Raw genomic sequence first — 23,009 nt, forward strand, 5'->3', positions numbered from 1 at the left:
AAAGAAAGAAAGAAAGAAAGAAAGAAAGAAAGAAAGAAAGAAAGAAAGATAGATGTAGGCTGCAGTCTGAAGGAATCGCTGCTGGCCTCTTTCAAGTCACTTTCATATGAGGCCGTTTAGGTCGGTGAGACGTCCTCTGGCCCATGAAAGGGGAGACCCATAGACAGCACTTATTCAACATGTCCTACAATAGCAGGCACAATCCGAATATAGGTTTTAGCTGATGAATCCTCATGGCAAGCCTCTACGAGAGGTCACATCACCCCATCTGACGGGGACAGAACAGGTGGATCACGTAGCTTACCCCAGCCCCACGGCCGGGAAGTGGACGGAGTGGCTCTGAACACGAGAGGTCAGGGGGTGACACCCACCACGCTCTCACAATTCAGTGCTCCGGCCCCTCGAAGGCTTTGTTCCCCACAAAATCGGGTCCGGTCTCCACAACAGCCCAGGTCGTCTGCACTGTCACCCCAGGGTGCGGGACGGGCTCGGTGGGGCAGGCGAAATGACTCGCCGACGGTCACCCTGCCATCAGACTGTGCCCGTCCTCCGTGCTCGGCGTCCCCTGCCCTGCCTGGCTGTCCCTCACCGCACTCTCCACTACTGACATACTAGACATTGTATGTGTTTGCTTTGTCCCCTCCATGCCAGCGCTTACGCCCTTTAGTGCAAAGATTTGTGCTCATTTTGTGTGCAGAGCTGTGTCTGCCTCATAGAAAGCACTCGAGAAACATTTGTTGAAGCTCAGGAAACAACAGATGTTGGCGAGGATGCGGAGAAAGGGGATCTCTTTTGCACTGGTGGTGGGAATGCAAACTGGTGCAGCCGCTCTGGAGAAGAGTATGGAGGTTCCCCCAAAAATTAAAAATAGAACTACCCTACCCACCCAGCAATCGCACTACCAGGAATTTATCCCAAGGATACAACAATGCTGATTCAAAGGGGCACAAGCACCCCAATGTTTATGGCAGCACTATCGACAGCAGCCAGACTATGGAAAGAGTCCAAATATCCCCCGACTGATGAATGGATAAAGATGTGGTTTATATATACAGTGGAATATTACTCGGCCATCAAAAAGAATGAAATCTTGCCATTTGCAACAACGTGGATGGAACCAGAGTGTATCATGCTAAGCGGAATCAGTCAGTCAGAGAAAGACAGGTATCACAGGATTTCCACTCATATGTGGAATTTAAGAAACAAAACAGATGAACATAGGGGAAGGGAAGGAAACCTAAGATAAAAAGACAGAGGGAGGCAAACCACAAGAGACTCTTAAATGCAGAGAACAAACTGAGGGCTGATAGAGGTGGGGGCGGGTGGGGTAAATGGGCGACAGACATTAAGGAGGGCACTTTCTGGGATGAGCACTGAGTGTCATATGTAAGAGAGGAATCACCTGGGTTCTACTCCTGAAGCCATTATTACACTGTACGTAAACTAACTTGAATTTAAGTTTTTTTTTTTAAAAAAAAAGAAAGAAATATTTGTTGAGTGGAAAAGAAGAAATGCAGGCATGGGAGGGGTGGGAGGGCGGGCGGGGGGTGAGACGGTCGCTAGCGGGCCTGGGTCTCCCAGCACTCCCTCCTCAGTGCGATTTGCCCCCCAGCGCCATTTCCCTCCTGAGCAGCCAGGAACTGTCCCCTGGACCCCTTCTCAGGTCTGACTCCCTCCACCTCCTCTCCCTTCCTGCTGGCGCTCAGGGTGGGCTTGTGGGGTGCGGGGTTGTGGGTGACACAGGGTCACATCACCCAACTTGCTCCTCTCAGAGACGGGCTCACGGCTCCCCGGGGGGGACCCCAGCAGCCCACGGTCAGATCCCCTCAGGAGACCAGGACCCCAGAAAGCGGCCTGGTGCACGGGATGGGGCTCGGGAGCCAATGAGCCTCTGCCTGAATCCTGGCACAGCCCCTCTCGGTTATCGTGAGTGATCTTCGGGGTCATGAGTGAGCTCCCCAACCTCTTTGAGCCTCAGTTTCCCCATTGATGAATTGGCTCTAACACCCCACAGGGTAAGTGTGACATTTAGATCACGAGAACTTGAGCACCGAGCTCATGCCAAGAGCAGCTGGGTAAAAATGACTCCCGCGTCTCTCCCTCACCCTCCTTGGACCCGAGGACACGACTGCCGTGTCCTGTTGGCCCAAGACACTCCGTGACCCTTCATCTCTGTCTGTCCTGGGCTTTCAATCCCCAGACTCTCCAGGACAGGAGGGCTACACACGAAGAGCTTCCTCGCCTGTGCAAGAGTAGAGACACCTCTTCTCATCTCGAGGGATTCGAGAAAAAAGTGCACCCTTGCTCCTTCCCTACAGACCCTTCCTCTTTTCACTACCGCCTCAGACATGCAAAATCAGAGCTTGTTGCTGCGGGGGTGGGGGGAGGGGTGGGGGGGGTGGTGACTTCCTTAACTTGACTTCTGAAGTCAAGTTCAGCCAGCTCACCATTCAATAAGGAAATTTCTATGGCGCCAACGACTTTTTCTCCCCTTCTCTAACCAGGGGCCACAACTGCAGGAACATCAACCCCACGTATCCATCCGATTACATCAAGTCTGTCCAGGGACAAAATTGAAAAACAAAAACAAAAACAAAAACCCGGTTTCTTGCCAAAAGCAGAAATCCCCAAGTCCCCGAGGAACAGAGACAAGAAGTGTCTGGGCATGGGGGAGGGGAGGAGACGGAGGAGAAAGAAAGAGGTGATGGAAGAAGCAAGAAGGACTGTTTAGCAACATTTAGCAGGCTCCCGCGGTCTGTCAGGCACTGTGCCCAGACAGGGGGCATAACGATGAGTGAGACGCGGTGCCTCATCTTCCAGAAGAGACAACTGGCGTGGAAGAGGGGCAGGAACCAAAGATGGCACTTGGGCAAGTCCCACTGGGGTGCGGAGAACAAAAACACCTGAGCCCCGTCCCCAGGGGGCAGCAGACATCCCTGAAGGGAGAAGCAGGGGGGCCCTGGCCTGCAGGATGGGGGACTCTCGTCTCGGCACAGATGTCATCACGGGGAGCACGGCTTTGCTGTGGTGCGACCCGAACCCAGCAAATCCCAGGTGGGGAATGTGCTGAGATCTTCTGACCGGGAGCAGGGAGCCCGGGATGCTGGGAGGACAGGAACCTTCTGCCCCTGCCCAGTTGGGGTGGGGTCAGAGAGAGACCTGGGGGAGCCGTCGGACCCTCCCTCCAGCGAGGCTGCGGGCGGTGGAGGAAGGGCAGGGGGTCCGGGACCAGCCAGACGCAGGCTCTGGGCACCAGGGATCGGCTGGGCAGGGGACAGAGGCTCGCGGTCCAAACCATCCAGGCTCCGCAGGTTGCGAGCTGGGTCAGCTGGGGCAGGTGAACTTGGGCCTGAGAAGCACCCCGGATGGTGACTGCAGCGCTGTTCTCGTAGAAGCGCTGGAGCATGACATGCAAAGGGCCGGCCGTCTACTCAGCACAGGCAGCGCCCGGCCAGGGGTGGGTTTCAAGTAATGTTGAGCCGCCATCACGGGCTAGAGCGCTGTCGGCCCTCCGAGCGTATCTCTGTCACATGCAGGCAGTAAGCCCTGCTCTCTGGAGCCCCCGTCAGATTTAGCTGAGACCACACGTGGAAGGTGCCCGAAACCCACTCGTTTCTTGGTAATAAATGTTCCTCTCCTTTGTCCCCAGTGGAAGTGGAGGGAAGCTTCGGAACAGGCCACGAGCATTTCGGGTGGGGGCCCCTCACGTTCTAGCAAGTACGTGTGGCTGCCTGCTGGGCTGTGGGCACCATCTGCAATATGCGGCATGGGGACCCGCGCCCAAGTGGCTGTGCCGGCGGATTCGGGAATACAGTGGAGAGGGGTGCACCGTTCTAGCTTTGCCTGGGACACAAACCCACCTTGCCTTTTCTTTCCCAGGGACCCACCAGCCTGGGAAAACCAAGGCCAAAGTTCTGAGGACTGAAGAGCCACGAACTCAAGCCCTTGCTTCCCCAACGAGATGGCCCAAGAAGCCAGAAGCACAGGAAACTCACTGGACTGAGCTGCCAGACGAATGGCGTAATCGCCCCCGCTCAGAAACTTCTCTGAGAAGGTGGCCCTGGAGGGAGAGAGCTGAGGAAGGGACAGCTCCTCATCAGTCAGCAGGATTCCTTTGGCTGCTAGGAAACTCTCGCCCAGAGGGAACCAGGAACTGTTGGAAGCCAAGACGATGTCTTCTGTTTCCTTAATGAACTGCAGGACACGAGACTTCACCTCCTCACAAGAGCCAGGACCTAGGGGAATAAAGACATCGTGGCTGAACGCTTTGACCCCCCTCAGAGGCGCGTGTGCATACACGCATGCACACATTTCTGCCCTAGCTGTTTCCTTCACCCAGCTCTATTTACAGCCTGGAATGTTCCTTGTGTTTTGTTTCACTCAACATTTATGGAGAACCTACTGTGTAAGAAGGTGAGCAATAGCTAATGTCTACTCCACACCAGCCATTGTACTAAGCACATGTACACAGACAATCCAATTTAATCTATACAACAGCCCAATAAGATACTATTCTTATCTGTGTGTTAGAGATGAGAAACTGAGGCATGGAGAAGTCATATCACTTAAACTTAAAGTCACGTAGGCTCCATCCTAGCTAGCAAGTAGTTGATTCAGATTTCTCATCTAGTCAGTATAACTCTAGAACCAGAGATCTGGACTAGCTGCCTCCTACGGAAGGATGCACAGGGATGGATGGATGGGTGGGTGGATGGATGGAGTAGATAAATGGATGGATGGATGGATGGATGGATGGATGGATGGATGAGTAGATGGATGGATGGATGGATGGATGGATAAGTAGATGGATGGATGGATGGATGGATGGATAGATGGATGGATGGATGGATTTCAAAGTTGAAAGGAGGCATTATAGGTCAGTAGAGAGATACTCTTTTAAAGAGAAAAGAGCATGGCTCTCAAAGACTTCTGGATTGAAATGTCAGCTTGATCACTTATCAGCTGTGTAATTTTGGATGATGTGCTTAACTCTTCCTGAGCTTCAGTCTTGTGATCTGTGAAAAGGGGATGATTGGGGCATCTCCCTCAGAGGGTCTTTAAAATTATTCTATGAGGTGCTGCATCTGAAATACTCAGCACAGTGTCTGGCCCATGTTGTCCTTGAAATTGTCACTATTAACAAAAACCACACTGGCCATATTTATTTCAACCGGTCACTTTGTGACTTCAACAGGAAATGTGTTCATTGGGTTCTTTTGAGAGCACAGAATCAGCAGAAACCCTTGGCTTCTGGGATGTGAAGACATTATTGCTTTCTGTGGGTGCTGTTGATCAAAATAATCTCTTCTGTCAATCCCAGGGATTGAGAATAGCTGAAGCAAAAACTCCCATTTGAAAATCTATGCTTGCTACCCATTTCTTCCAAAAAAGTATGAATATTCTGTAACTGGATATATGACTGTTTTTTTTTTCTTTTTGACATGTAAGACCTTTTAAAATCTGGCCCAAATGTACCTGTAGCTTCTCCCATCACTCCCTCCCAAGTCCCCTCCCTTCCTAACACACTGACCTACCCCCACCACCCCATTCCCAACAAAGCGGACCCTTTTCAGTGGCCCTAATCTTGAACATGCTATTTCCCCCATCAGGAAGGGCCCAGCCCCCTTTTTAAGCTGGGCAAACATCCTTCGCAATCCAGAAGCTGAGGCCATGCCAATCTTTACCCAGTTTCCCAGCCAGGGAGTTAGCTCCAGTCTCTGGGCATCCTCCATGACATGGTGACATGTCAGTTTCCCCCGACCGGTTCCTGAGCCCCTCAGAGTAGACACCACACCTTTCTCATGACTGTCTTCCCATCATACAGCACAGTGTATACAGCAGTTGTCCATAATTGCATAATGAATAAAGAGAGCGAAATTCCAAAGCGTCCGGAGATTTTACTATGGACAGGACCTGACCTCATGCCCCTGGAGGCAGGTGTCATCCCCCCTGCTTACGGTCACTGGTCACTGGCTACTGGTCACTGTATTACTCACCATCTGTTGTACTAATACAGCTATCTATGAAGGACTTTCTATGTACCAGACCTGGCACTTCACATCGATTGCCTTGTACGATTCTCACAACGACCTTGGAGGTAGTTATCCATCCTAACTCAAATTCACAGATGAAACCAACAGTGTGACCGTGGCCACAGAGGGGTAGGTAGTGGAAACAGGGCTCAAGACTCTGGTAGAACTAGCACCCTGGCCTCGAGACCAGTCCTTCCTCGGGCTTTAGGGAGCATCGGAGCCCCCTGGGGGCTTGTAGAGACGCAGGCATAGATTCAGCAGGTGGGGTCAAAGATTCCAAATTTCTCACAGCTCCCCGAAGTGATGTTAATGCTACTGAACCACGCCTGGGGTATCAAGGCTCGGAGCCCATGGTCGCCACACCCTTTTAATACGCCCTATCAACAAGAGTTTGAACATGTGCCCCCAAAATGCGTATTTCTGTATTTATAAAGTGAAATACACATACAACTGTATTAATACACTAGGTACATTTTTCTTCAGCTGTTCATAACATGTAATTGCAAAACCAAAAGTAGGACTTTAGAAGGAAAAGAACCAACACGGCATACGGGTGGACGTTCTAATCTTTGCTTCCCGGCGGTTTATCTCGTATCTTGGTCTACCCTCCACACCTCTTGGGACTCATTGCAAAGGCCAGCATATTCTCAGCCCAGTTTTGATGCTTTGCCCAGCACTCAGGCCAAGGTGAGCAAACCTAGCTACTAACGTTACAAGGTGCTTTTGGCCTCAGCAATCGGGCACAAAAATTGGATGCAAAGAGGACTAAATTTATGAAGCATCTGAAATTATAGGAATGTACCTGTATAGGCGTGACCATTGGTATAGAGACTCTCAAAATCTGAGTAAGACTTTTTATGCAATAGGCATGCCGACATCTGTGTGTGACTTGGGAGGGGTCAGCCTGTTGCTGGGACCTGACACTTCAGTGGAGAATCCCAGTCGTGGAGGGCAGGGGCGGGCGGGGGGAGGGGGGGTCCTCCCAGGTGTTCGAACAGGATACTCCTGGTCTCGCCACGTGTTGCTATGATCCAACATCCTAAAAACCCACTTTCTGCTCAAGCCTACGCTCTGGCTAATGTCAACATCGACTGATTAATTTCAGCGTTAGCCAGAAAGGCGTGGACGATGTTGAACATTGCAAAGAATGGATTGAGAGGTGTCTTTGGGCTTGAACAGCTGTACTGTTACCTGTAATACCTAGCAACTGCTGGCTAGAGAGGTTCTCATTTGATAATAACAGTGCTGAATCCGTCTTGTTCTTTCCAGCTGCTGGTGTGGCCACTTGGTAATGAGCCATTTGAAGTTCGGACAGAGTCAGCCTCATTTTGCATCTGCCTCATACACCACAGCTTTCCTCTAGGTCCACCTGCCACAGAGCCGAACTTACAGACCTCCTTCAGCTGTTCTCCAATTAGTCCTATAACGAAACCCCTCAAGTGAAGTAAAGGCACCTCGTGAGGTCTGGAGGACCTAGCAGTGTCTTTGTAAGGAGCATCATAATCCGTGTTGGTCAATCCAATGGCGGTGCACCTAATTTAGGAGAGATTACTCAAGTGTTAGCCATAGTGGGCAAGAGCCAGGTCATACCCACGTGACAGGCTTCATCGGTCCTGAGATCATGCTTTGCACACAGACGACATCCAATTAAAATCTGAGGCACTGATTTAAATAATTGATCATATGAACATTAAAAATGAACTACATTGGGGTGCCTCAGTGGCTCAGTCGGTTGAGCGTCCGACTTCGGCTCAGGTCACGATCTCACGGTTCCTGAGTTCGAGCCCCGCGTCGGGCTCTGTGCTGATGGCTCAGAGCCTGGAGCCTGCTTCAGATTCCGTGTCTCCCTCACTCTCTGCCCCTCCCCCACTCATGCTCTGTGTCTCTGTGTCTCTCAAAAATAAATAAATGTAAAACAAAAATTTTTAAATAAAAATAAAAATGAACTGCATTGGGGCGCCTGGGTGGCTCAGTCGGTTAAGCGTCAGACTTTCGGCTCAGGTCGTGATCTCACAGCTCGCGAGTTCAAACCCTGCGTCAGGCTCTGCACTGACAGCTCAGAACCTGAAGCCTGCTTTGGATTCTTCGTCTCCCTCTTTCTCTGCCCCTCCCCTGCTCATGCTCTGTTTCTCTCTCTCTCAAAAATAAATAAACGTTTTAAAAACATGAACTACATTAACTTCGCCAACACCCAACTGTGTGGATGTGGGGAAGTCACTTCTTTTCTACGAGCGCTGGCGTTCTGGTCTGAACGTTCGCATCCCCCCTCTCCCCCAAATGTATTGTATTGAAGCCCTAACCCCTAAAGCAATGGTACTTGGAGGTGGGACCCTTGGGAGGTGATTAGGTTTCAAAGAGGTCATGAGGGTGGGGCCCTCTGGATGGGATTAGTGTCTTCATAAAAAGAGCACTTTCTCTCTGCCATGTGAATACACAGTTCCTTCTGTAATGCAGGAAGACAGCTCTCAGCAGGAACGGAATCGGCCAGCACCTTGATCTTGGACTTCCACCCCCCCCAGAGCTATGGGAAATGCCTGTTGGCTAAGCCTGCTAGTCTACGGTACTCTTGCAGCAGCCCGAGCCGACTAATGCATCCGGGTGCCTCGAGCACTGAAGGGACATATACCTGTCCGTATCTGAACTCCACTCCAGCTCAGACACTCAGTACACGCCTACCAGACATCTTTTTTATAAAGGCACAAACTCAGCTCTCCACGGGGTGTAACTCACATGCTGGGACCTTGCTTGGCTCTGTCCGGGTGCTTTCCAGTTCTTGACCAGCCTCATTCACACACCAGCAGCTCCGCAGGTCAAGGTGTGCCTGAGGAGTGCTGAAGTCTGAGTAGGGCCCTGGGTATCGGCTGAGCTGGCCATTCAGGATCTGCCAAAAGACGTAGGGGTCCAGGAGGATGTTCCCTCCAGGCTGGGTCAGGTTCCCTTCCATCACTGCCAGCGGGACGTCTGGGAAAGAAGGGTATCTCGCCAGCCCTGGGAAGATGCCCTGTTGGCCGGCCTCATACAGACTCTGAATAAAGAGACGAAAGCTTCTGGAAGCTGCTCCTTTATAGCTCATGATCTTCATGAGCAGCTCGGCAGGGGTCAGCTCCTGGCCACCGTTGTTCTGAGCTGCCCATCGTTCGTACCACTCGAAGGCCTGCTCTGGGGGCCCATCGCATTGCACGGGCCTCCACTGCCCACCGGTGCCGCACTGCGGGATGTAGATGCTGGCGAAGGCGGGCAGCAGGCTGGAGTCAGAGCCCAGCGCTCGCACTGTGCGCAGAAAGGCCTGCTCGGCCTGTAACTGACAGGCGGTGGGGCCTGGGAGGAACAAGGAGGAGGTATGTCAGCTAAAGAAGTGCGGGGAGCCCACGAGGCCAAGATGCAAACCCCTGACGGTCCAAGCCCCATCTGAAACCTTATACGGCCACAGAAATCCCATCAGCCTCAAATCTGTAAATAACATCTAGACAGAGTGCATCCCCGTCACTGAAACGGCACTGTCGAGACTGCTGTCTGCTCTGCAGAAACCTATGGGGCAGCCCCTAAAAAGCCAAACGAGTCTCCTTATTCAACCCCGGGAATGGTTAACAGTATCGACCCGCTTCTGGACAATCTTTACGTTAAGTGGCAGTTTTCGCCGCTGCAGAAGTTGGGGCTTACGCGACAACAGAATTCACTTTTTCCGTAATGCACTGAGTCGGGGCCCCACGAATCGGGGTTTGCGGACTGAATACGCAACAGACTCACATTGCTTGGGTTCTCCAAGGACGCTTCGAGTTCCAGGAATAGGCTGACCCTCAGGGTCAACGCAGTAACACTCAGAGCCGAAGCACTGGACGGGGAGGAAGTGCCCCTCGCTGGTGCAAGAAGGGACCAACAGGCTGGACCCCGCGGGCTGGCTGCCCTCGAGGGTTTGCATGCGGGCCCTCTGCTTCTCACACTCTGTGGGGCACCGGGGGCGTCCGCCTCTAACCCTGGAGCCAGAAAGTTCTTTGCCCCGGGAATCCACACACCAGCACTGCCCGGCAAAGCACTGCACGTCCTCGTAGCCTCCTTCCGCCGAGCACAGTGGGACGAAAAGGCTGCCCGGCGTCTGCCCGCAGTCCTGGGAGCTGAGCACCGTTTCCATCACGTCACCTAAGTCCTTCGCTATGTCTTCTGGCACAGAAATGGCATGCTGCAAGAAGAGAGGGAACTCTGGAAGCTCCAGGAGAGACGCAAGGAATGTCAGGGCGTTCTGGTTCTCTTGTAAGTTGATCTCAAAGCCAAAGCTGCCCACCATCGGCCTGTACCTAGCAGCTCCCTTCACAGAGGCTTCGGGGGGTTCTGCGGCAGGATTTGAATCCAGTCCCAAGGAGAAAGCCTTGGCAGCTAGGTCGGTCCCTCCGTTCTGGAAGCCCGGGAGACCAAACTGCTGGAAAAATTGACTGAAGTTAAATGTGCCTTTTGTGCCAAGGGCTCCAGACAAGTTGAACTGGCCAACATTCACCAAAAATTTCCCTCCAAAGAGGTTTTGCTGGAGTCGCTTTGGGTCCACGGTAAACTGAAGGGCAAGGCGAGCCAGCTCTCGGGAGGGAAAAATCGCTCCCATGGCTTCTCTGAGGAGAGTTTCTGAGGCAGAAAACTGTTTACCCTGCCCTTCTCCCATCGGGTGGAGAATCCCAGAGTCCACAAAGAGCTCCTTCACCAAGGGCGGGCAGGATGTGGCGAATCTGGCTACTCTCTGGGAGACCGGTCTTCCCTCAGGAGCCAAGAACAAGCCGTGCTGGCTGAAATAGCCCGAGGGCCCAAAGTGTAGTCTGGACAGGGCCTGCCTCCTCTCAGAGGCGCAGGATTGGTCTTCAGCTGCACAAGACAGAGCAAACGGGAGAAATGGTTTTAACATCAACAAGTTCTCCTGAGACAACCCCCCAGATCCTTCTCGAAGTAAGATGGCCAACAGTTCAATCAAGAACGCCTACGTTTTGTACCTCTTTCTTCCCTGCCTTTTTATTCATTTTTTCTTTCCCCCAAGCAGTGTCTGTGGCGGCCGTTTGGGGGAATGAATGTTCCAGTTGACGTGACTTCCCTTCCCACCTTTCACGGGAGGGTGACCCCCTTGTGAGGCAAGGCTCGTCGGTGCCCGCCCACTTTCGGAAAAGCTGACCAAATGCATGCACCAAATGTACTGGGCTGAATGGTGTCCTCCCTTCCTCCTCAAGCCCAATGTTCACGTCCACTGAGAACCTCAGAACATGACATCATTTGAAAGTAGGGTCTTTGCCGGTACTGTCGGTTAAAATGAGGTCACACTGAACTGGGGCGAGCCCTAACTCCAACGATGGATGTCCTCATAAGACGGCCATGTGAAGATGGGGGCGGAATGCCAAAAGAATGCCAAAAAGAATACCAAAAGCCAAAGAAAGCCAAGGTCGCTGGAAGCCCCTGGAAACTGGACGGAACAAAGATGGATCCTTCTCTAGAGCTTTCAGAGAGAGCCTAGCCCTGCTAACACCTCAGTTATGGATGTCTGGCCTCCAGACTGGGAGGGGATAAATTTCTATCGGATTAAGCCACCGAGTTTGTGGTCATTTGTGACGGCAGCCCTCGGGAACTCATACACCAACAAATTCCTATTTGTTTTCATTTTATTTTTTTAAACATAATTTTAATGTTTACTTATTTTTGAGAGATAAGAGAGACAGAGTGTGAGTGGGAGAGGGGTAGAGAGAGAGGGAGACACAGAATCCGAAGCAGGCTCCAGGCTCCGAGCTGTCAGCACGGAGCCCGACGCGGGGCTCGAACCCACCACCGGCGAGATCATGACCCGATTTGAAGTCGGTCGTTTAACCGACTGAGCCACCCAGGAACCCTATTTCCCATTTGTTTTTAATGAAAAAAATTTTTTTCCAGCATTCTCTTGTTGGAATTTTTAATGGACTTTAATGCTTCATTATTTGCTCTTTGTGCGGCTGCCTAATCCCTCCTTGTGGGTAGGCTTGTCTAGGCTAACTAATTGATAGTCTCTTTGAAGATAAGAACCATACTTTAAATGCCATTAGTATTTCCTATAATAAGAAACATTTCCTAGGTTGTAATATCTAATATTATAACATACTATAGGAAATATATTTCCCATAATATAATATAGTAATGTCTGTGCAGCAAAACACTTAGCACATTTTTCTAGCCTTCCTGATCTTTCCTTGAAATTATTAATTAAAGGGTGATCAACTCAGTCAACTCCATGCCTGGTCAGGTCATTCCGTCTGAATATTCTAGCGGACAGTAATCACATTAAGAAAAAAGACCTTCAATTCAAATTCCAAGGGTCTCCGTCACACGGGTGGAATGAACTAGGCTCCACGTTTCTCCGTAAAACCATAAATCTCAGCAGTCCTTCTCAACCACCCACCCACCCACCCACCGCCAACTTAATTCTTTTCCTTCGGTTCACGCGGATGCCAAAAAGGAAGTCAGCCAATTTCCCTCTGTCACCAGGCAACAGAGAAAGAACTGGAACTTGTGGTCGGAGAGAGAAAACATACTGGCAACATCAGAACCCGTAACACATTCCTCAACCAGGCATGGCTTCCTTGAATGGAAGGTATTACCGGAAGGTATGGAAGAAATAAAGTTCACTGCTGTGCTTTTTCTGTTTCTACGTGGAGAGTATATCCCTTCCGTTCATTTGTTATGTCGTGTTACCAGGGCAAAAAGAAAAAAATGCACATCTCAGTTCCACGTGGCATTCGTTTCCACGGAAATAGGACTGATACGCCAGGGAGGAAAAAATAAAAATATATGATGCACGCGTTTGGTAGCATTCTGGTTTTCATTTGGAAAACCGTAGTTCTTTGTGTCCACCTGGAAACTGGAGGGCACCATACTCTCTAGGTTTTAAGACAACGACAATGTAATCATAAATACCCTCAGGGCAGCGCTTGGAATTTTTCTTCGTCTAGATTCTCACGCTTAGCAGACTGAGTACGACCAAACACCGAGCAGAGTACTCAAAATGTGAAGCTGAAGAAATCAGTGACTTAACAAGAATTATTGAATGAACATGAATGCTCACCTGTGTCAAGGCTATAAAAAGACCTGCCCTCCTCCTTCACTGAGACCTTGCGGGATCCATCCAGCTCACCCAAGTGGGAAGCCTACGAGCGCTCCTGGATTTCTCCATCCCCCCTCACCCCTAACTCCCTTCAGGGTCTCAGTGGTAAAATGGAATGGCCTCACTGGAGGGACTTGCGACATTTCTCAAGTCCACACCCTTCTCCCCAGACCACTGCTGCTACTTAATGTTGGTCCCTGTACCAGGTTGAATGGGGTCTCCTCAAAATGCACATCCTTCCTGGAAACCTCAGAACGTGACCTTATTCGGAAATAGGGTCATTGGAGACATAATTAGTTAAGGCGAGGTCATACTAGGGTAGAGCGGGCTCTTAAGTTTATATTACCGGTGTCGTCATAGGAAGAGGGGAAGAGACACAGAGGCAGACGCAGAGGGAAGACAGCCATGTGAAAACAGAGGCAGAATTTGGGGCCACGTTGCCACAAACTAAGGAATGCCAAAGATTGTCGGCAACTATCGCAAGCCAGGAAAAAGGCCAGGAAGGATTCTGCCCTGGAGCCTTCAGAGAGGGAACATGAGCCTGGTGACACTTTGACTTTGGACTTCTAGGCTCCAGAACTATTGTTCTAAGCCCCTGAATTTGCGTTCATTCGTCACAGCGGCTCCAGGAAAGTAATATAGTCCCCTTATCTCTCTTCAGGACATTGCAATGACCTTCAAATTGGCCCCGTGGCCTGCAGTCTAACACCGATTTCAAGCTCTCCTTCAAAGTGCCCGGGTGGTCTTTCTTACACACAGAACCCACCATGGAACTCTGCAGCGTAAAACCCCTCAACGTCACCACCTGGCCTCCAGGAAGAAGTCCCCAAGCCTTTGCTTCGGTACGAAAGACCTCACCGTCTCATCCCCGCCATTTTCCCCCAGTCCTGTAGTGCAGAGCCCCACCCTGACCACACCCAGCAATTTATTTCTCTACTCTTCTTGAAGATTTGGTGCCCAGTACCAGAGCAATGCCTATCATTTAAGTCCTTATACTTCCCTGCTCTATAGATAGAGAACACCTCTCCTTACTTTCCTCCTTCAGAAAACGTCGTTATCTTAGAAGACTCTAACCAAGCATCACCTCTTCCATGAAGCCTTCCCGAATGTCTCCTCTTCGTACGCTTTCACAAGCTCGAATCGACCCTACCCTGCTTTGCACTGCTTCTCTCGTGGCACAAGTAAACAAAATTCTGTTTTTCCTTCACCTGTGAGGCCCCACAATATCCCCTGGGCTCGCTGAGGAAGAATAGACCACGTCTGACACAGGATGAGAAACACATCGGAAGTTAATGGCGGTAAGTGGGTTTTCCACCGTGGTGGGCTCGAAGGGCCTCTGGGTACGCTCAGGAGGCAGCGGAACTCACGGGTTCTGGAGCGGCTGGTCTGGAGAAACAGTTAAAGTAATGTGACCCGACGGGAGCAAAAGAGGAGGCTGTCGAGAGGCAACCCACCACACGATGGCCGCTCCCCTTGCCGCCGAGTTCCATGGATCTCCTCTCCTTGGGCGTCCACACACCAGCACGGCCCTGCCCGCTGGCACTGCACCGCCTCGTAGTCCCCGCTCCGGCGGCAGCTGGGAACGTAGGGGTGACCAAAGCTGGTCGCTGTGAACCGCTCCATTTCGCATTTTGTGGGGCCTAGGACAGAGCCACGCGGGAAAAGGAGAGGACAGCGTGTGAACAGGGCTGTGGTCTTTCCAGCACGCACTCTGTGTGCTTTCACAACGTTGTAAATGCTCAGGGCGCCTGGGTGGCTCGGCCGGTTAAGCAGCCGACTCTTGATTCCGGCTCAAGTCGTGAGTTTGAGCCCCGCGCCCGGCTCTGCACTCACAGCGCGGAGCCTGCTTGAGATTCTCTCTCCCCCCTCTCTCTGCCCCTCCCCTGCTTGTGCGCACGCTCACTCTCTCTCTCTCTCTCAAAATAAAGAAATAAGCATTAAAAAAAAAAAAAAACCCCGCCCTGGTTTTAGATCCTTGCACCCACTTAGGCAAAACAGCCACAGAGACCACAGCAACTTTAAAACCCAGTGGTTTCTTCCAAGCAGAAACACGCACGTCTGCTGTCGGCTTATTACTTACATCGGAAACGGCCAGAGATGAGGAGCTGAACCGCTAGGAACCGTCTCTGCAATATCCGGTACAGGGTGGTTTCAGTGAAGGTGGAAGCAAGGTCCAGGCCAGCAAAGATGGTGTCATAAATTTCGTCAAGCAACAGCTCGAGACCTGAGCAAAGGCAGAAGCGTTTCAAGGGACGGGTTCGTTCCGAAAGGCAAGTCCTGACTCTGCTGTTCAAACAGACCTCAGGAGGCCCAGAGCCTTCCTGGGCATCGTAGGCATTGGGTTTGATCAAGGTTTTAATAGTGTCCAAAGTCAAGGCTGCCCTGTACGGTTGTGCAGGTTGTTCACGGCACAAAGGAGCACTTCTAAGAGGAAAGCCATCCTGTCCTCCACTCTCCAGGTTGGGAGCTGCATCTGCCCAGAGCGGGGCGCCTCTTTCCAGTGCACACAGAGGCTCCATATGGGCCAGCAGCTGTGTTCAAGGCACCGGAGATGAGCATTTGCAAAGTGTGCGGCTTAGCCGGGGAGCAGCCAGACATTGCTCTTTCTGCTTGGCAGGTGATGATATTCAGGCTTTCGGGTTTGGGAGGTGCCTCTCACCCACCCCCCTCGGTTTGCCTGAGGTGCGCTTACCTGTCTCAGCCAGTTCCCGCCCTTGACTGTCAGCACAGTGACAATACCCAGACACTTCAGGGAACTTGTTCCGGAAGGCACTGAAGGTCACGAATGCATCTGGAAACCTAGGAGAGAAGGAGATGTCTGCTCCTTGCCTCATCAAATCCTCACGAGCGCCGCTCGCAGAAATAAATAAACGTGGCCTCATCTCATCTGGGGAGAAGGAATGTCTGCTTTTTTATCTCATGCCATTTGCTCTGTGTTTCTTGCAGGAAATGGGTTTCTTTTCTAAACCGGGTTTTCACCTGGCCCGAGCTCGGCTGGACAGATGAAAAACAAAGCTGTGCTCAGCTGTTACCTGCTCACTAGTCATTTCCCTCACATGTGGCATTTCACCAACTCACACCCACGCGTGTGTCTCACAGGGTCAGGCAGAAAACAGGTAATGAACGGCGCGTGACCGGAGCGTAATTTACTAGACTGTAACTCGAGGGACCAAAAGCCAAGTTGGCTTTACAGACATATGGTACATTGTGGATGATCTCATTGGGGGAGATCAAACAACTTCAGGGCCCTTGACGACTTTTCCAGGGCTCGAAAAGAAGCCAGATTCCACCCTAGGAAATTCTTAAGGACATTTCCCGCTCCGTAGTTGAGAAAAACAACACAGAATCAATATGACGCCACTACAAGGGCTATGCGTGCCTCTCCATGCGTGCGGGGAGAGTGTGCCCAAGCCACGTCTGACCCGGCAGTTTTCATAAGGAGCTAATTCGCTGGGTTCCCTATCCCGGAAGATGAAACTGAGGTGACATGAAACTTGATTAAAGAGTTCTTGCCGTGTGCAGTGATTAAGCAACCGGAGAGGCGCTTTTCATTGTTATGCGACATTGAGAGATTCGTTTCCGTGCCCTGTGGGGTTGGCACACCTACCTATGTCTGGAAATATATCCCCAAACAACGAGTTCGCGAAAGCGGCAGCTCTCTGCACAAACAGATCCGTTGCTGTGGGATGCGTTCCAGCAAAATACTGAAAACAAGCTCAGTGTCCAACGATAGGAAAAGGAAGAAGCAAATTATAGTAAATTTCCTAAATGGATGCACGCGTAACACTCCGTGAAGACGGCAGCTTGCAAAATGGCCTGTACGTCCACAACGACCTCAACGGAAATGAAGCAGCATTGAAAGGCAACAGGCAACCCAGGAATCGCTCAGAGCCTGAACAGGGGGCGTAGAAGGTACTAGCTAATTTGCATGGCAATGAATAGGCAACAAGCTTACAAGAGCACTGTAAGGTTATGGATTTTTTTCTCCGTGCCATTGATCATTGTGTATCTACAAGGTAAATAAAAAGGGGTGATGTAGTAAGTGAATTATGCATAACAGAAACTAAGAACTCCCTTCACCCAGTCATCACGGATTAGAGGTATATAATAAAAACAAAAAATGAATTGAAACCTGAGATAATTCATTCTCTCTCTTTTTTTGGCATTTATTTATTTTTGAAAGAGAGAGAGAGAGAGAGAGACGGAGTGCGAGCAGGGGAGGGGCAGAGAGTGAGGGAGAGACATAATCCAAAGCAATGTCCAGGCTCTGAGCTGGCAGCACAGAGCCCGACGCGGGGCTCGAACCCACCAACCGTGAGAGCCAAAGTCGGATGCTTAACCCACTGAGCCACCCAGGTGTCCCTGGGGTAATTCAATTCTAAGAGAGGTGGCAGTAGTAGAATAATCACTTCCATTCATTGCACACTATCTTGTAAAAGACAACCTGCCAAACGTTTACTACATATTGACTTGTTTAACCCACTTAACACTCCTAAAAGGCAGGTGGACTTTTTTTGTACCCATTTTAGAGGTTAAGAAAGTAAAGTATGCTGGCCACCATCTTGAAATAGCGGCGGGAGATAGACTGTAAACCCAGGTCTTACACCCCACATGATGCCTCTGTCTGCCAGTGGTGTTCTTCACTGGGTGTTGGCTGCACCTGGTTCCCATCGCACATTCTCAGAGGCACACGACTCTCTTGTGTTCGGACACTCTCCCCTGTGTGCCCTTTCCCAATAGCTAATAGATGTGGAACACACACGTGCGGGAGAACACAGGAATGGGCCACCTGGCTGGCCCTGGGTTCCGAACCCGTAACATGAGACACGGGAGGTTCCAGTCACTCTAGTCCTGCGTTCTGCCAGTTCACCCCAAAGGCCCTCTTCAGCGTCATGTCCCGGGGCCGGTGCCAGCAGAAGGAATTCGGAGCCTTCTTCATCCCACTACTTTGGGGGCAGAGTCCTCCTCCCTCGGTTTCCGGCCTTAGAAGCTACCCACTTCCTGGACCTCCATGTGCTTTTTGCATGGACCTCACGGTCACTGTCCCCACGTCTTGCATACTGGAGATCACTGTGGCTTTAGCTGGAGGGCGTCCTCCCAGGAAACCCCCCTGCACCATCGCCTGTAACCCCCCCTTGCCAATTCTGCGTGCACTGAAAAGAGTTCAGAGCTCCGGCCTTGGCCCAGCCACATGTGGTCACTGCCGTTAACCACTACGAATGAAAATAATAACGGGGGGAACGTACTGGACGACCCAACACTGCACCAAGCACCCTCTTCACTCCTTCTCAGTCCTCACGACAACACTTACAAAGCTGCACTTTGCAAACGAGAACGCTGGCCCTCGGAGTGGTGAACAGACTGGTTTAAGATCACCCAGCCCAGACCCGGGGGTGGGCGTCCGCAGCTGGCGGGGAGGGGGGCTGCCTCTGAAACGGAGCCTGGTCCTCAGGGGACCCCGCCCCGCACCCAATGGGAAGTTCAAGCTCTGAATCTTCCTCGATCTCCTTAGTTCCCAAAGCCCGATTTGATACAATCTGATTTTTGTGGCTGATCTCTGAAACGGCACCACCGCCATGAATTTTGGACTCTTCCCCCAGCGTAGCAGGTGACAGCGTAGAGGGTGGCTTCGTAGCTGCTTCCGCTATCGTCACTGGTGCTTTCTGGGCGGCCAGGACGGGAGGGCCTTGGCCATGCTTCCCACCTCCTGCTCGTTGGATTCCCAACCCTTCTCTGCCACCCCAGCAGAAGTCCGGCCACTAACACTGAACCCGAGGTCCACGGGAAAGGGAGAAAGGTTCTATCCTCACACGTGGGCCAGCTAGGTTTGGAACCTGCTGTACGGCCAAAGAAGGCTCCAGAGGATGTGAGCCTTGAGTGGGATTGCAAAGCTAAGAACGATGAATTGACAGGGAGAGAATGGAGAACACGTCTACAAGGATCTTTAGCCCGTCTCCAACTTCAAACTGGGGGCAGAGGACGACAGTGTGGGCGGAAGGATTAGCCGAGAGGCTGGTAGTCACCGGGGCAGCGGGGGGCACAGGTCTGGAGGAGAATGTCGGAACCCAAGCATCTCTGTCACGGACACACCGTTCCTGAACGTGCCCTGCCCACTCCCCTTCTGGGCACGGGCCTAAGGAAACCGACTGTCCTGTCTGTCTCTGTCCGGTCAAGTCACGGAGGACCCTACGGCACACGGCATCACCCCCTTTTATGAGGATCCGAAAAAGCTTTGCCCATCTTCAATAGAAGAAAAAATTGTGTTCTTCTGAAAAACAGGCTTCCTTTTATCTGGCAGAAACCAAATAACTTAGACTGTTTTCTCTTGCTCTGGTTCTAAGGCTCCCAGACATAAGTAAGCAGCCGCTCATACCTGTGATAAGAATACTTTATAGAATGAACCGTATGTGCAACCTTTGCCTTGGCCCCTTCGTACGTTATACCCTGATGTTGCCTTCCCTATGATTTCCTCTCTCTTCCTTTTCTCTCCTGTTCTGGGTGTGTCAGAAGAAAAGAGGAAGTGAAAATCAACACAGAACTTGAAAACCAAAAAGGACATATTTCACCTAGTGAAAAAGGATGTGCCCTTTCTGTTGAATAAAAAGAAACAGCTCAGAATGATCGTAAGAAAGTGTTCAAGGGAGAAAATTGTAGCGCGGGGGGGACAGGGTAGTAGGCCTGGTGCCCTCACATGGTGGCCAGCCCAGAGTTGGAGAAATCACGGCTATGGTTCAGTGGAACACGAAACGTCAGGCCCTGGCAGGCGTCTGGTCCTGGTCGCATACAGAGCGGCCCCCGTGCCCTGGGCTCAGGTAGCTGATACCATGGCTCAGTCAGATTCTCCATGCCACCCCCAGACAGGCCCTCCAAAAACCTAGCCATCCCTTAACAAATTAGCAATTTGTTTGGCTTTCCCCTGTGCCCGAAGAGTGCCCCTTGAAGTAGGAGCTGTGACCCAGCACGGATGTCTCCAATGGTCAGTCTACAAGGACTTCTCCACATACTCCAGTAACGATGACCCTTGGCGACGCATTAAGATGTATCTGATCCTTCTCCCTGGGTTATCTGACTAGCAGGGGTTACATCCTTGGTAAGACTGGTTGCTAGGAAAATTTGAGTTTGCTTAGTCACTAAAGACCGGGCCTAAGAACAAAAACAAATTAACTGAATTTTAGCTCAGACCACTAAGGCCTTGGCAATGGCATCGGCTTTTAAGACCTTCACGTACAAAGCGTTTCCCTAGTTAGTGGTTGGACGAGGGCAATACGAAAGGCAGGGAAGAGTCGGGACACCTACCAAAGCTTACTCACCACCACACATGGCTTTTCTAAGTCACCAGCCGAATAGGTGTAGTGAGCCGTGGCCTTCCGGAGGCAAAGGACCTCCTCAAATGCACAGACACTGCAGCCACGTTCAAGTACAGGTCGTCACCCAGCATGTCTAAGAACCCACAGCAGGTTGGCAGATGAGCCCCCCCCCCCCCCCCGCTCAGGCTTCCAGCCTCCCCTCCAGGTCCCATGCCAGTAAGCCAACCACTTCATGTCACAGCTCTGCTGGAATTTCCCGAAGAAACCCTCTCAGACTCAATATTCCACGATCCCACTTGTGACTTTCCTTTTCCAAACTCATCCTGCACCATCCGTCTAGAAGCCAGACTTTGGTTTGATTCTTCCTCCCTCTCACCCTCCACCTTCAATGAGTGCTGTGGATTCTATCCTGTGTAGGCTTCTCCCGCCGCCCTGTCTCCCCCACAGTCCCCCCCCCCATCAAGTGTTCTAATCCACACCTACATCGTCTCTCACCTGGACCAGTGCGGGAGCCTCCGGGCTCACAGAGCTCCCCCCACCAGCACCCACTTTGCTCTTCCCCAGCCAGTCCATTCTATCCTAAACTCAAGACATACCCAATCTCCGTCCCCAGGCTCAAAATTCTTGACGCAATGTTGGGGACATACTAATGCTAGAAAAATTACTCCTTGCTTATCTGAAATTCAAATAGAACTGGCCGTCCTTTATTTTATCAGCAGCCTTAGGTACTAAGTCTAGACTCTCTACACGGCCTCTGTGGCTCCTACCATCATGCACCATAGAGCGGCTGGGCCTGGCAACGCCCAGGTCAGCTTATCGAGAAATCCCTGAAATTGGCTGGGCTTCCAGTAACCGACCACCCAACCCTTCCCATGACCTTCCTAAGTCGGAATTCCCCCAGAGACATGCTTGCTTACATAAAGGAAAGGATCCCATTTCAGGAGTAAGTTTTTTTTGTTTGTCTGTCTGAAACAATGGATGCTTAGTCTTGAATTTTTGTATTTAACTCGACCGCCCTCTTGTGGAAGGAGCTATGAACCGTGCCTCAAGCTGGCACACAGGCTGATTATAAGCACAGACTGCAGGCCTACTGTGCAGGGAAAGAGAGTTGAATCAAGGTTGTGTGGGAGAGTGAACAGAGCCAAACAGCTCTAGAACCCACTAATTATGCTTCCCAGGGGGAGCTCCTTAGCCTCTGTGTTTCAGATTCCTCATCCGTATGCTAGAGAACGTTAACCGTCCAATTATTTTTTGTAAATATTAAAATAGGCAGAAGATTGTCCAATTGCCTGTATATAGTAAGCACTCAGTTGAACTTGAACTGAGCACACACTGGTTTGCATCCGTGAGTATCAGTAAATCAGGCTGTTTGGAAATTCTTATGTGCACACAGGAAGACCATTCTCTAAGCCTGGGAGGAAAAACACCCTAACCCACGTTTGCTAAAGCTGGGTACTACATGAGCAATCATGATCATTGCGTAATAATTCACAATTGTCTCAGTGGTTTCAAAGACGAGGCCCCATCAGATCCTCACCATGACCTAGGGAGCAGGTGCTGTCTCCTTATCTCAGGTGGAGACACTGAGGCACAGAGACGCAGAGAGGGTAAATGATCAGGTCACTTTGCCAAGCAGTGGCAGAGTTAGAATGGGGGTCACAAAGGCAAATGCTACGGGCCCTGGCAGGTGATGCAGACGAAAGCAGGGAACAGGACACCTGGAGGGACCCAGAGCATTGGACCGTGTGTAATCAGTCCAAAAAGAACAGTTCAAGGCCAGCTTCTTGGTGTCACAGGAGGATTCAGGAATTCAGATTTTATGTATTAGGTGAAACATACAAAATTGCTGATGTTCAACTATTTTTACCTCCACAAGCAGAAACTCCATGGAGTTAACTTGAAATGTTCCAGTTTTTAAAATAATATGCAGTTCAAATAAGACTTCTCTATGGACAGTCCCTGTGCACAGGCCCCTAGCCTGTGACCCCTCCCAGCACAGCCCCTGGGGATCCTCTCTCTTGCAGAAGGAAAGAAACGGGCTGTTTTGGAAGCCAGCCACATCGAGGCTCAGGTTCTCTCGGAGAATTCCCAGCAGTTTTCACAGCCTAATATGCTTACTGCTTTTATTTAGGACGTTTCAATCATGTCTGCAGGTCTGTGCCGTCCTCATACAGTGATAAAGCAGCCATCTTGAATAACGAGAAACTATCCGAATATTTGGGCCAAGATCTATCCTGTATCTCCCTTTTTACGTTTGCTATTTAAATCCTTAAACTTATCTACAGGTCAGGGCGCCTGGGTGGCTCCCTCGGTTAAGCGTCCAACTTCGGCTCAGGTCAGGATCTCCCGGTTCGAGCCCCGTAGCGGGCTCTGGGCTGACAACTCAGAGCCTGGATCCTGCTTCAGATTCTGTGTCTCCCTCTCTATCTGCCCCTCCCCCACTCACACTCGGTCTCTTTTTCTCTCTCTCTCTCAAAAATAAACATGAAAAAAATTTAAACTTATTTAACAGGTGCCTATATACACACCATTTACAAAACTGTATAAATACGGTCATACCCATGCTTGCCACAG

The 23,009-nt window shown here is 51.0% G+C and overlaps 1 protein-coding gene across 1 annotated transcript in view; it reads right to left on the reverse strand.

The window, feature by feature from the left end:
- Positions 1-23,009, reverse strand: part of TG (thyroglobulin) — a 149,598-nt gene that overhangs the window by 120,936 nt on the left and 5,653 nt on the right. The window contains exons 6-11 of the mRNA XM_049633747.1: positions 15,821-15,927; positions 15,209-15,352; positions 14,583-14,768; positions 9,780-10,877; positions 8,763-9,350; positions 3,996-4,235 (exon numbers count right to left, since the gene is read on the reverse strand). Coding sequence (XP_049489704.1) covers positions 3,996-4,235; positions 8,763-9,350; positions 9,780-10,877; positions 14,583-14,768; positions 15,209-15,352; positions 15,821-15,927 — 2,363 coding nt within the window. The remainder of the gene's footprint in view (positions 1-3,995; positions 4,236-8,762; positions 9,351-9,779; positions 10,878-14,582; positions 14,769-15,208; positions 15,353-15,820; positions 15,928-23,009) is intronic.

This window comes from Panthera uncia, chromosome F2 (assembly GCF_023721935.1).
Source record: "Panthera uncia isolate 11264 chromosome F2, Puncia_PCG_1.0, whole genome shotgun sequence".
Taxonomy (NCBI): domain Eukaryota; kingdom Metazoa; phylum Chordata; class Mammalia; order Carnivora; family Felidae; genus Panthera; species Panthera uncia.